Source organism: Gobius niger (assembly GCF_951799975.1).
Source record: "Gobius niger genome assembly, chromosome: 2".
Classification (NCBI taxonomy): domain Eukaryota; kingdom Metazoa; phylum Chordata; class Actinopteri; order Gobiiformes; family Gobiidae; genus Gobius; species Gobius niger.
This window is the reverse complement of record NC_136853.1, coordinates 31,927,726-31,940,741: the sequence shown is the minus strand read 5'-3', so window position 1 is coordinate 31,940,741 and position 13,016 is coordinate 31,927,726. Positions and strand designations below refer to the sequence as shown.

The window sequence follows — 13,016 nt, the reverse complement described above, 5'->3', positions numbered from 1 at the left end:
CTCAGTGAGGTACTTCTCCCCCCATTGTCCCGTACTTCTTTGAACATATTGTTGCTTACAATTTGATCTCCAGCTAATGGTGATCTTGTCTGAGAGAGGATATCATCAAATAGAGGTCAGTGCATTTAGTTTTATCATCCGTGATATTTGTGCAATTTAAGGTGAAATAAAGCAACACAATCTGAAGTCACTCTCGACCTACATTACAGTATGCAAAGAATTTGTGAAAAAGATCTGCAGAGAAACGAGGATAGGACCCTCAAGACTATTTTTGGTAAATAGAACAGAAGAAAAAATGTACTTTAAAACTAAAGATGAGGCAAGCAGGCAAAGATTAGTGTCCAGTTGTACATTTTATGATAAAACATCTGAACAGCAGGCAAGACCAATCCATAATACACACGTATTGGAAAGGCAGCTATTCTGTGGTTAACGTGCTGTAATAGTAAAGCAAAGACCGTTGAACTTTTGAACAAATTTAAGTTCATTTGAGTTCTTTAAGTGCGTGTGTACGTGTGTGGGGGGTCTTTGCAGTACAAGCCTCATGTGACCACAGCCAGGCGCTTGTAAAGATATATGTTATAGTCTGAAGATGGCTGACATGCATGCCTGACACAGTGCAGGGACAGGTCGGCAAGTTGCACCTGCTGACAATACATACTCTGTTTCTGTATAACTCTACAACTTACATTAAAGTGTACTATATATTGCTGCGAGAAGGGTTTTGGATGAGATATAGATCATCTGTCTTGTGTTGAACAGGTTCAAAAGGATGTAATGTTTTTATGAGACTTACCTGTGACCATCTTCCCATCATCTGCTGCCGGCCCATCAGGGATGACGCTTTTGACCTGGAGGAATTCATCAGGCTCGTCGCCTCCAATTATAGTAAATCCAAAGCCCATGTTGCTCTTTTGGAGAGCCGTGGATAAGAAACTGCCCTTAAGCTGAGTGGGGTCCCGGGTGAATGGAGGTTTCTCTAAAAATGACACATACAGAAATAAACCTCTTATAGACACCACTTATGTGAGAAATTGACAAAGGGACTTGTGAAGCTGCAGCAGGACAGTGCTCAATGGGAGGGGAGCGAGGGGAGTATTTCCATTAAAGAGTAGCCGCACGAAGGAATTAGCTGCACTATATTGCAGAGGTGGAATTTGAGATGTAAGTAGCCAGGTATCGGTGCAGTTCTGAAAAGCTTTTTTTTTTTTTAAATAATCCTTTGGTCCCATGCTGGAATATGGTAGATTTATGGTGCAAAGTCAGCACTTGACACACTGTCTTTCTAGGCTTAGATAAACACTCAGGAAAACTGGGAAAGAATAGGGGTGGCGGGAATAATGGGTACTGGGACATTATTGGAGAATGCTTTAGCATTTGTAGAGGCTCAGCAAGCAAGCTTGGCTGTTTTAGTAATTCAGTATTCACATCAAGTACATTTTTTACAGTAGTCCAGTTTTGCTTAACAGCTTTAACAACCAGTTAGCTGCCTAAAGGGAAACATTTGCTTGCAAGCTAGCATGCTCAGACAGTCAGAGGCAGCCATGGGACTGGTAGTGAGCCTCTTCTGCTTGTCTCTTGGCCTACTTACTGACAACGTGCCACAGGGACAGGGGGGTAAACACAGGCTGCTGTAGCAGCACGGTGCAGGCCGAGGTGTGAAGTGGCTCCTGAAGGGGACACATATTCATCCGCCGCGTCAGAACGCGCCGCAGTGGGGAGGCATTGGCCGAAGAGGACGTGGCAATTGCTTCTGCTCTGCGACCTGCAGCCGGCGAGCGGGACAGGTCACTGAGGCTGTGGTAACGTGCAGGCCTTGCACTGACCTGACCAAGGAACGATCTGGGCAAGGTTGCAAACGGGCACGCATCCTCCACTGCCATCCACATTTAGAGTGAAAAGGAGCACATGAGAGAGACACAGAGTGCAACCACACCGAGACATCTAGTGTAACATGTTGCTACGGAAACCACCCTCCACTTCCCCGTCCAGCTTTACAGTCTGTCCGCCACAAAAACTCTGGCTCTGTAATCTATAAAGATGATTTCATCCTGAATGAATTAAGACAGAACAAAGATACAATATTGAATGGTATTTCAGTATTGGGGCATGAAGGTTTGAAAGATTGCAAAAGTAAACAATCAAACTCAAGCACTGCGTAGGACAGAGGTTTCCAAAGTGCGGTTCAGTGGAACACAGCGGTAGGGGTCGCAAGATGATTTTAAGACAATATTTTCATATTATGACATTATATGTAAGGTATTTTTGACTGAAAACATATATATTTTTGCAAAATTAGTCAAAATAACAAAACAAAGTATTCAAATAAACATTAATCTGAACCTTAAATTACTATAAGCGTTTCCCAAGTTGTTGGTCTGGTGACTTTAGGGGTTTAAAGTTGGGAACTCCTGGCGCAGGAGACTGAGCGTGTTATGAAGATACCAAGCTTCAGATCAAGATCCAAAGGCGCAGGTTGTCACAACAATATGCAATGAGAACATTTAACCAGTTTGTTGTAATCGCAATCTCTTTTTACAAGCACTAAGCATGTTACACATAGACCTGTTGGGTCTTACCTCTGTAGATGGTGGGTAGCGGCAATGAGGACAGACCCTGACTTTGCATCTGCTCCTGCTGCTGGATTCTTCTTTTAGCCTCCAGAACGGGATTCTCAAACTGGGTCCTTCTATTTATATGGCTAAAATAAATAAATAAATGATTAAAACATCTGAAAAGCCTTTAGAAGTCACCCCCATCCTGTTAGCCTGGAAACGGGATGGGGTCTCTCTCTACTCATATTCAAAGCATCAATAAACCACAGCACTATAAAGCTGTTATCTTTTATTAATTGGCTAGTCTTATTATGCAAGCTAACTGCAGAATGATTTTGCTGAGTAAAAGGAACAAAAGAATGATATGAGCTGGAGGATAGATCTGGAGCAGAGATCGCTCCTTGCCATCCTACACCATTTCTAAAGCCATTTGCAAATAGGAAGAGTGCTGTTGGATGCAATTTGTGTTCGCGATATTATTAGCCCTCATTATATATTTTACTTTGAGCCACGGAGCGCTGTCTCCTCTCCACCTTATCTTTAATCAGTGCAGCATTATTATAACACTAATTACAAAAAGCTAACTACTTTGGGCTTGCTTACATAATGCCATGCTCAGTGACCTCTTTAGTGATGACAAAGCCAGTGGTACTTTTTTTTTTTTTTTTTAGTGCAAGTAGATGTCTTTCATGGATATATCTTGGACAAAGTCAAGCCGAGTGACTCCTGGTCTAAAAATAGTCTCTTTGGCCCAGAGAGGAGAGTATTGAGCCAAAAATATGACACCTCCAAACAAGGGGACACAAAAGAGAAGATTGCCACAGGCTACTGCAGTGGTTAAACAGCCGCACATCGACAAATCAGAATATTGTGAAAGGACGTTTTACATGATAGCTAGAAATAAATGTTTGTCAAGAGGCGAAGTTAATCTTTTCAAAGTGGGTTGGACATACGGGGTCATTAGGTTTATGTCCTAGGAGCAAGGCTTTTCAAAAATGTAGTAAAGTAGGATACCAAGTTGTATAAAATAGCAATAATATTTCTTAGAGATGCTCTGATCCATCTTTGTTGTTTCCGAGGGTTTGAGTATCTGCCGATATCCGATATTAACCGATACCAAGTGACTTTCTTAAAAGTGAATGGTCCTCTTATCTCCATTGCATGTTATTAAAGTCTTATATTTTCTTGTCATGATGTTACAGATCAATTATCTACTAGATAGGCTATGTAATTTTATGCAACTGTGAAGCACTTTGAATTGCCTTGTGTATGACTTTGCTCTACAAATAAACTTGCCTTGCCTATATCTATTAATAAACCAAGGATCACTGGCTTTTCTACACAATCCTCGGGACAGGCTATTTTAAATGAATATAAACAATTCACATAAAGTGATCTGATCTTTTATCTTATCTTGATATCTTATATTAGTTATTACAGCATTTCATAAACATTTTATAAACTAAAATACAAACACAGTGGCCGATCTTATTTCATTAGGTCACTTTGGGTATTAATCATAGTACAATATAGTTCCCCTTTTTATCCGCTAATAAAAAAAATCCACATTGTTTAATTTTGTGTAGCTATACTTTATCGTGTAATACTTCACGTAACCATATTTAAATAGGGAAAATGTGGAAGAGCTTGGTAGCTTCTAACTTCACCTCGTTTGGAGCTTTAAAGGAGAAGAGGAGAGGCTAAATGCCGTCTGTGTTGTGTTTACGAGACTGAGGGCATGTGTGAAGACCAGACAGGTACAAAAGAACTCATCTAAGCTAAGGTAAGAACATATCTCAGTATGTAAAAACGGTGGCCTATTCCTTTAACTTAGTAAAGAAATGGTGGGAGCCAAAACTGGCATCGATTCAGTATCATATATTTGTAGCCAATACCCGATATTGTGTTTTTTTCCCCAGTACGGGCTCCGATATCGGTGCATCCCTAATAATTTTTAAATGAAATAAAATTGTATGTAAGTCAGAAGTGACAAACCAGCAATTATGCAATTAATGATAGACATTCACCCTGTGATACTACTGCATAGAATGTTTTCCTCAAGTGTGAGTTTCCCAGTCAACATGGACACAAACTTAACAATGGCGAGACAAAATGAGGGAAAAACTAGTTTCGCCCTACACTGTGAGGCTGCTCTAATAAATAAGATTAATGCTACATCAGTGACAATCAAAGGCGAGCCACTGCATATTAAAGATACTTACTCGACATAGTAGCTGCCGTAAATGGGGTCATCGATTTTCTCCCAGCCATATGGAAGCTCTGCAAAACACAAGCACATACGCAACAATAATGAAAGGCTGCGTATTCACTGAACTCGAAACAGGTTATTGATTTTGCCCGTGAGAAATTACACCTTTACAGCAGCATCTTAATACCTCTAATTACTAGGATGTGATGGGCTAATAACCGTATAGACAATTTTGTACCACGATGGCCTGAGGATAGTGTCTGAGCTTTTTATTAAACTTTGATAGCGACAAGCGTCATGATGAAAACTGCAGACCATAATGTTTGATTTAAAGGCGCTTTCACTTTAATATCATAGATCAAATGTTCATCTCCTGGGGGGAAACTTGCAAAATAACATTAAAATTTGATATACATAGTGGCTTGGATGAAATTAGTGAAATATTTATGCCCCCAAAACATGTCTGCGCCGTAAATATTGTGTTTTGATGTGAGTACTTTGCATATATTATCAGGTTAAAAGTAACTAGTAAAACCTCAGAGAGCAAGCAAAGCAGAGCAGACTTTTTACAGTTTTCTTTTTCTTTTTTTTATTCCTAAAGGCACACTGCGTAACATTTTGGACTATACTGTAGACATCAATACAAAACAGGCTCCCAATGAGCAACTCGACACAGAAAATGACTATAATAGATTTGGATGAGGACCTAACCTGTGAAAATCTCAAGTTCTGTTGACTTTTGTCGACATCTCCATGGAGATGAGTTGGAGACGTACCCACTCCCGGTAAAGTTATCGTCATGTTTGATGAGAGCGGAGCAGCTTACAGCAAAGGCACATTATGAGGAACTTTATGAGGTATTTTTCAATGATGAAAATATGTATCGTAAAAAAAAACGCTTGTGTTTCAATTTGTGTTTTTTGGGTGAAATTTTATGCAGTGTGGCTTTAAAGGTTAATTAAGAGACAGTCCAAGGGAACATAGCAACGGCTTACTTTACAGCGTCGACATGGTATTTGGACAGAAACAGTAATAGTAATAGGCCGAGGCATAAAAAAAATCGTTGTGGGACACTGGAACAGTATTAACATTTTCATAAAAACATAAACAAACATAAACATAAAAATGTTATGAAACAGACTTATAACAATTTCAATATTATACTTATTAATAACAGGCTTTCCTCCTTAAAGGGGCTAGACGCAATTTGGCCATTTTATACTCACTACTGCCACCTCAGGTCATATATGTAACTGCACCTTCTATATTAAGCTCGTGCATGATGGACTTTTTGAGTGACAGTGCAGGATTTTGGAGGCAGTTGTGGTGAACAGGTCTGGGCTCATTCTACACAATAGGACATGGCTGGAACATGTGGGGGAGGAAAAGACATCATTTTTACATTTTTAAACTTTGTATAGTCCCTTTAAATACATTTTATATATATATATTTTTTGCAGGACTACGCCTGATCTCAGTCCCCTGGAAAATTGCAACATTATTGTGAAGGTGCAGATTCATGGTGCATCATTCTAAAAAAGTCTGACGCACATCACTCAAAGCAGGCGTCTCCTCTCTTTACTTTCACAATATCTCCTTCATCTCTCTTCTTTTGCCCCGAGCACTTCAACTGAGGACAGACATTTTAAAGCGTGCAATAGGAGTTCCCCATTTGCTTTTCAGATTATGAAAAATTACCATTTAAAGCCTATTCCCAAATGGAGACAGCAGTGTTTTAGCATAATAGTACGATCATTCAAACCAAAATTAGGAACAAGTGTGAGAGGCCTCAGCAGAAATAGAATCTGAGCTAAATCCCCGGCAGAGCTATGGGACAGTGCGCTTCAGTGTCGCACCAGCGCGGATTAGTGACAAAGCTGAATTAAAATAGATGCCAGTGACTTTAACAATACAATTAGCACCAGACAAATAGTGACCAGTGCAATCATTATTTTTACGCAAGTTGACTGGACTATAGTTCAGTGATGGGCCCCATAATAGACTAAATTGTGACATTCAATTTTATTTGACCTCATTGAACATTTTCTTATGTGCACATTTGTTTCATTTAATGTGGAAAGAAACAGATAATTACTTGTGCTGATTATAATTATTGGTATGCAGTCTGGAACTGCATTAAGTGCTCCTATTGGACTAGTTGTATTTAAAGGGACTATACGGAGTTTAAAAATGTTAAAATTAAGTATTTTCCTCCACCTACATGTTCCAACTATGTCTTAATGTGTAGAATGAGCTCAGACCTGTTCACCACAACTGCCTCTAAAATCCTGCACTGTCACTTAAAACGGTGTTACTACGGTCCGAAGTGCCGTCATACACTTAATATAGAAGGTGCAGTTACACATATGGCCTGAGGTGGCAGTAGTGAGTATAAATATATATTTGTAGATCAAAACATTTGCACTTGAAATGAGACTATACGAAATGATAAACTGTTCCGTATTTTCCGGTCTATACGTCACACTTCTTTTTCCATAGTTTGGCTGGGGGTGCGACTTATACTCAGGCACGACTTATATATGAAAAATATAATTTCACATGTTTGTTATTTTCACCCTGACAGCCTCTAGAGGGCGCTGTAGGCTCGTGTACCAGTATCTGCCACCCCTGTGCCATTGAAGATTTAAAAAACGGTAATCGAGCGCAAAGGAAAGTTTTGACTGAGCAAGAAACTTGTGATGGACTGGCGAAAAGCGGAGATTACTCTTACTGTAATGAAAAAAAAAAAAAAGCAAATCACAGGCTAAAAGCTATAGATGACCACAGCGAGAGGAACGAGTTCGCAAATGAGAGCTGTAACAATGTAATGCCAGGAGAGGCTTGTAAACGGTGCAGTTACGCCTCCATGCCCAGGTAGTTGCCAAGGCTGGTGCGACTTACACACCGGAGCGACTTGTATATATTTTTTTCTTCCTCATTATGCATTTTTTAGCTGGTGCAACTTATACTCCAGAGCGACTTATAGTCCGGGAAATATGATACTGCCTTGATAAAATGAAAGAAGAAGAAAAAGAAACTGGATTTGTATAGTTTGTATAGTTTATAGTTTCAGGCTATTTCACTGCTTTATAGACTCAGCTATTCATGTCCTCCATACGCAATATTTTTATTACATACATCACACAGACCTATTTACACTCTTGCATATTCTCAATCTAATGGATGGCACTGTAAACTAAACAATGGTGGTGCTACGCTCACACAGAACATGTACTATATGCTTCTATGGACTAAATGCATTACTGACATAAAAAGGCATACAGTATATGTTAAGAGTGATGAAAGAATGCTATGGGTGAAGTGACAGCCCTTGAGAACAGCTCCTTAGACCCATCTCCTCTCATTAAATATAAAAGGGTGTTTCATGTTCTCACCTTTAGGCTTGTATTCACACCACACACACCAGTCACCGATGCACACCGGATCAAAGCTGTCACGCATTTCAGAGATGGTCTATATACTCTGCTATTAAAATGTCCCTGAGGGGAGCTGAGACATGGAAAGACGGTTCAAAATGTGCTACTTAAGACAACAAAGCATCTTTTATTTCTTTTCTGTTTTCTAAAATCTTTGAATATCACCTACCTCCGATTCTACCCAACCAGTCTGCATACACTTGAAACCACCTGAGCCACTTTCACATCCTCCTACATCCACACATCATGTCTTCGGTCTGCTAGAGAGAATAAATCCTCGTTAACCTCTGTCTGACACCACCAGCCTCATTCACGCCGTGCTTTGTATTATTGGTAAAGTAAACAGCAGAAATAAAGGTTGATATTAGCGAGTATTTGACCTTTCAGTGACACAGCGGTCTTAGGTTGGCATGGCACCTTTACTTTCCATGACCGTGGCCTCTATGGCGCATCAGGATCAATTGTTTTTTTAGGTTTTCTGGATGGAATGTATGCGTAACTGTGGAGACGGTTCCATCAGGAGTGAAAACCTACCAGAAACCCTGAAAACAATTGACCCAGGAGTGTCCTTCAGACCATCGGGAGGGAAAACAAAGGCACCATGCTAACCACCCATACCGCTGGGAAAGGTAAAAAAAGTTACATAAGGCACCTTTAATAATAAATGCATTTACTCAATGAAAAAAAAAAACCCAAAAACACTGATATTAATCCCCGTGTTTTCCATTCGGCTGTCATTAGATACACTCAGCTGGGGACCCCTTCAAGATATATTTGAGCAACAAAATGTAATTAAGTTTGTGGCGGGCTGCTACTTTAAATAAGTCAAAATGATCTCTTAAGAGCAGATTCATTTGTTTCTCATATGCCTGTTTTTACAAATGATCGGACCTTTTTTTCCTATGTTGGATCTGACTGGAATCCATGCAGCTATACTCTAGACGTTTGAAGTTTTCAGTCTCCTGGAGCAGTATATAGAAGGACCACTTTCCACCAGCAGGAGGCACCGTGGCATCTTTCCCACTGCACTCTCAAATACAGCACCAGCGTGTCTCAATTACAGCTGATAGAAGTATACACCATCTCCCAGCCACTTCTCACCATCGCTGCCTCTATTGCAGACGGAAATAGCAAAAAAAGGACAGAAGACAGTTTCATTCAGGAAATACATTCTCTATCAACGGTCTCAAATCTAAATATCAGAGGGCTACTTAGGATTATGTGATGCAACTCAATCATTGCATAAAGAGAAAATGCATCGATTCATTTTTGACTTGCTTGTTTCACCAAAACAGCAGTCAATGTGAGTCATCGAGCTGGTGGAGATAATTGGAAAGGGGCTGAGAGCTGCTGCTTGGAGACCCGTTTAAATGACAGACACTGCACTAGTTATTCAATGATAACCTCCTTGCTCTTTATTTTCTTTCTTTGGACGGTTAGCCAGTTTGAGCTCGAAAGAATAAGGAGTTTGTGTGTCGACAGCACTTGGTCTCACTCTTCTTTTTACTTTTTACCAATGTGTGTAGCCTTTATCTAAGCTCCTGTAGCAATATGAAAACAGTGTTAAATAGTTTGCTTAAGTGGCAGCCTCTTTCCCCTTTGCATTCAACAGTGCCCGTGGAGTAATAGAGCCGAGCTGCTGCATTTTGTGGATTCAATGATAGTTTAGTTTTTCTCATGAAGCTCACAAATAATCACAAAGGAAACAGGGATAATGTGCCTCTGAAGCAGCAACACTTAACATTAATAAGGCCTGACCGCCTGTAAATTCAACGTCATGTTCAGTGTGATAAATGTTGGGCATGCAGTATCATTGTAATGTTTAGTAATAAGTGTTTTTGCTCAACAGTGAACCCACCCGAGCTCCTGTTGGATGAGCTATTCAACTATTATTAAATTGACTTGCATCAGGCGCAGCACTGCAGGTGATAAAATGAGTGGAGATAGATTTGTATTAATGACAGCTCTACAAGGAGGTGAGAAAACACTGTGCATTGAAATTCATTGTAAATAAATGATGCTGTTTTTGTTCTTTTTTCATATTAAATGTAATTAGCCTAGATTACCATGTCTTCTCTTTTTCTGTGGTGTTTTTGCCTGTGGGTGTTTGTCCTGGTTACTGAGAATGTAGAGCAGATAGTAGACACAAGAAGTATCTGTAGACTGGCCTGTTATTTACCCCTGACAGTAACCAAAGGTTTCATGAAAGCTACTTCCTCAAGCACTCTCTTGTACCTCTAATCTTTGAATTCCCTCTGTTTAACCACAGTGTTGTCCTGGGTCTGGGATGCAGCGCCATTTGTCAAATCTCCTTTGTTTGGACTTATTTATGACATTATGTAAAAGACTTGTTTTTATAATAGGCCTGTGAAGGCAGCTGATTACATCAAATTATGTATTCAGGTTAAACGGATTCAGACAATTTCCAAACTAATTAGAGCCAAAACCGATTCTGAATTCAAAATGAGAAAATCAAAAGTAAGTCTACAGTTGACCAAAAGCATTCGCATTAGACTGTGTGGCTTTGTGGTCTTATGTTTCATGTTCATTGACAATGGCAATAGATATTCTGATTTTGATGTGGTGATTGCTGTCACACCGCTGTTACAAAAATATGTTAATTTGCAACACATAACAACATTGGAAAGCATTTCAATCTGACAATAACTGATCGGTAATTATGTGTGCGGTGAAGCGTTAAACTTATTTTTGATCCAGCGCACTGGTTTACATTTTGTGGATGTGACTGTAAGTACTGTACACTGATTGTGATTTATGACATTATTTTACTCAGTATAAATCGTAGATTGCCAGGAAATTAAAAAGCCACTCTCTGACAGCTAATTTTGCATACACACAAAAGAGAAGTCTTTTGACTCCATCCAATCTCCAGGCCCCAGGCAGGCTCTGCTGGGGATGTTCTCAAAATGCACCCATCAATCAGACAGCAGACAACTCCAGAGCCCCTCCCACGGCCAACGCTCCTGCGCCAACAGGAGTAGCACCGAGTCAAGGTGAAGGAGGCTGCGGCGGTTCCTACTGAGCATGATCTCAACTAATTCAGTACATGACAAGCAGGTGATACACACTTCATGAAGGTGCTTGCCAAACTGGGATTCACCAACTTCAGTAACAACCAATCTTATACAAATGTATGTAATATTGTAGCTATAGTTGGTAGGTCTACTCTCATAATAGGCTCTTTTAACCTCTGTATCTGGACATTTTCCACTTAAATCCTTGGACCATTCAATTTTTTTCCCTTGCCAAACAAAACATTAAAAAATATATACAGTTTGAATCGGTTTATCACACCACTAAAATGTATACAGACGGCATCTCTGGTATGGCCCATATATGGTCATGTTTGAAAACAGTTATGGGGGAAAACAATTGAGAGAAATCTAAACTTTCTCTATTTATTCAAAAACTACTTAACAAATTCAGAATTATGAATATAGTTTTCTACTAAATAAAGATAGAAAGATATGGAGAGGAGCAAAGTGGTTCAACAGCCCATATACATAAAAAACGGAGAATGCTAACATGATGCTTCATGCTAGCGGCATGCTAATGCAAGCTAGCGCTAGCTATGTCTGTTGTTGTTTCACTTCTACTGAACAGTCTGTTGACATCCATATGGACCCGATTTAGACTTGACTTAATTTGTATGTGATAAATAAGTTTATATTTGGCAAGAATATGGCTAAAAAGAGTGAAATGGTGTCTCCCAAAAGATTCTGTTTTCCCCCTTGGCGAGGCCATGCCCCCTTCTATGGCGCGATGCCGTCTGTATCTATTTGTTTGTCTATTTGGTCGCAGTTAATTAACATGGTGAACACAGTGCATGTTAATGAACTTGGATACATGCATGTAAACACGACACGCCGGATTGTAGCTATAAGCTAATTTCCATCTGTTGTCCCCCATTCGCACTCAATCAATAATTTTCACGAACAGGAGCCCATTGCCTTACTTACGTCAACCGTAGACTTCAAACAAAACATGTTTAATGACTATAGACATTAAGGAACTGCAGATACACACATAAAGGCAGTTTAGGAGGCAGAAAAAATAAATCACTGTCCTGCCAGTGTCCCTGGAGAGAGAACAAGAAAGGTAAGTTAGCCCTGTGGCCTGTGCGGGAAGATAATAACTTTGGTTCTTTGTCTGTGAAAAAACAGCAATGGACAAAAATCCCTCATTCACACACTACATTTAAAGGCAGAGCGGGTGAAATGACCTTAGCTGGGTTTGAACCATCAACTTTATGGTCATAAGACAACCACTCTGTCACCTGAGCCATTGCAATATGATTTTAATTCTTGGTTCACACATAAATAAAACGTTTTTCTACCTAAAGTTATGCTCTATCAAACCCCTTTCTTAAAGACATTTTCCCAGCCCACCTACACGGTAAAGAATATGCTTAAAAATGGAGCCCCATTATGATTTACTGTGAGTATTTTTGTCGACCGCTACTGACAGGACCATCTTGTAATGTGATGAAACCTGCTGAAATAGTGACATATCACCATCTTGTCTGATACCTTTCACAGGCAGTGTCCCAAAAATAGACATTGAACAAGTATCAAATGATAACCAGCAGACCACCACAGTTTTTTTGCTCTCTATCTGCCAACAAATATTTGGCAGGCCGGAGGAGACGAGAATGAATAGTTTGTGAATTAAAGCAAACAAGTGGCGCAAGTGCAACCGCCGGTCTTTAAATCTGTTAGTCTGGCAAAACAAAACGAGCAGACAGGAGGCAGAGACGAGGTGCACAAAATATGGAGAGGGTTATGTTATGTAAGC

At 39.8% G+C, this 13,016-nt stretch overlaps 1 protein-coding gene across 5 annotated transcripts in view; it reads right to left on the bottom strand.

The window, feature by feature from the left end:
* The window catches only part of magi2a (membrane associated guanylate kinase, WW and PDZ domain containing 2a), a 211,194-nt gene that overhangs the window by 39,927 nt on the left and 158,251 nt on the right, over positions 1-13,016 (bottom strand). For all 5 annotated transcript variants that reach the window (XM_079582158.1, XM_079582156.1, XM_079582154.1 and 2 more), the window contains exons 7-9: positions 4,778-4,835; positions 2,580-2,701; positions 797-979 (exon numbers count right to left, since the gene is read on the bottom strand). In XM_079582158.1, coding sequence (XP_079438284.1) covers positions 797-979; positions 2,580-2,701; positions 4,778-4,835 — 363 coding nt within the window. The remainder of the gene's footprint in view (positions 1-796; positions 980-2,579; positions 2,702-4,777; positions 4,836-13,016) is intronic.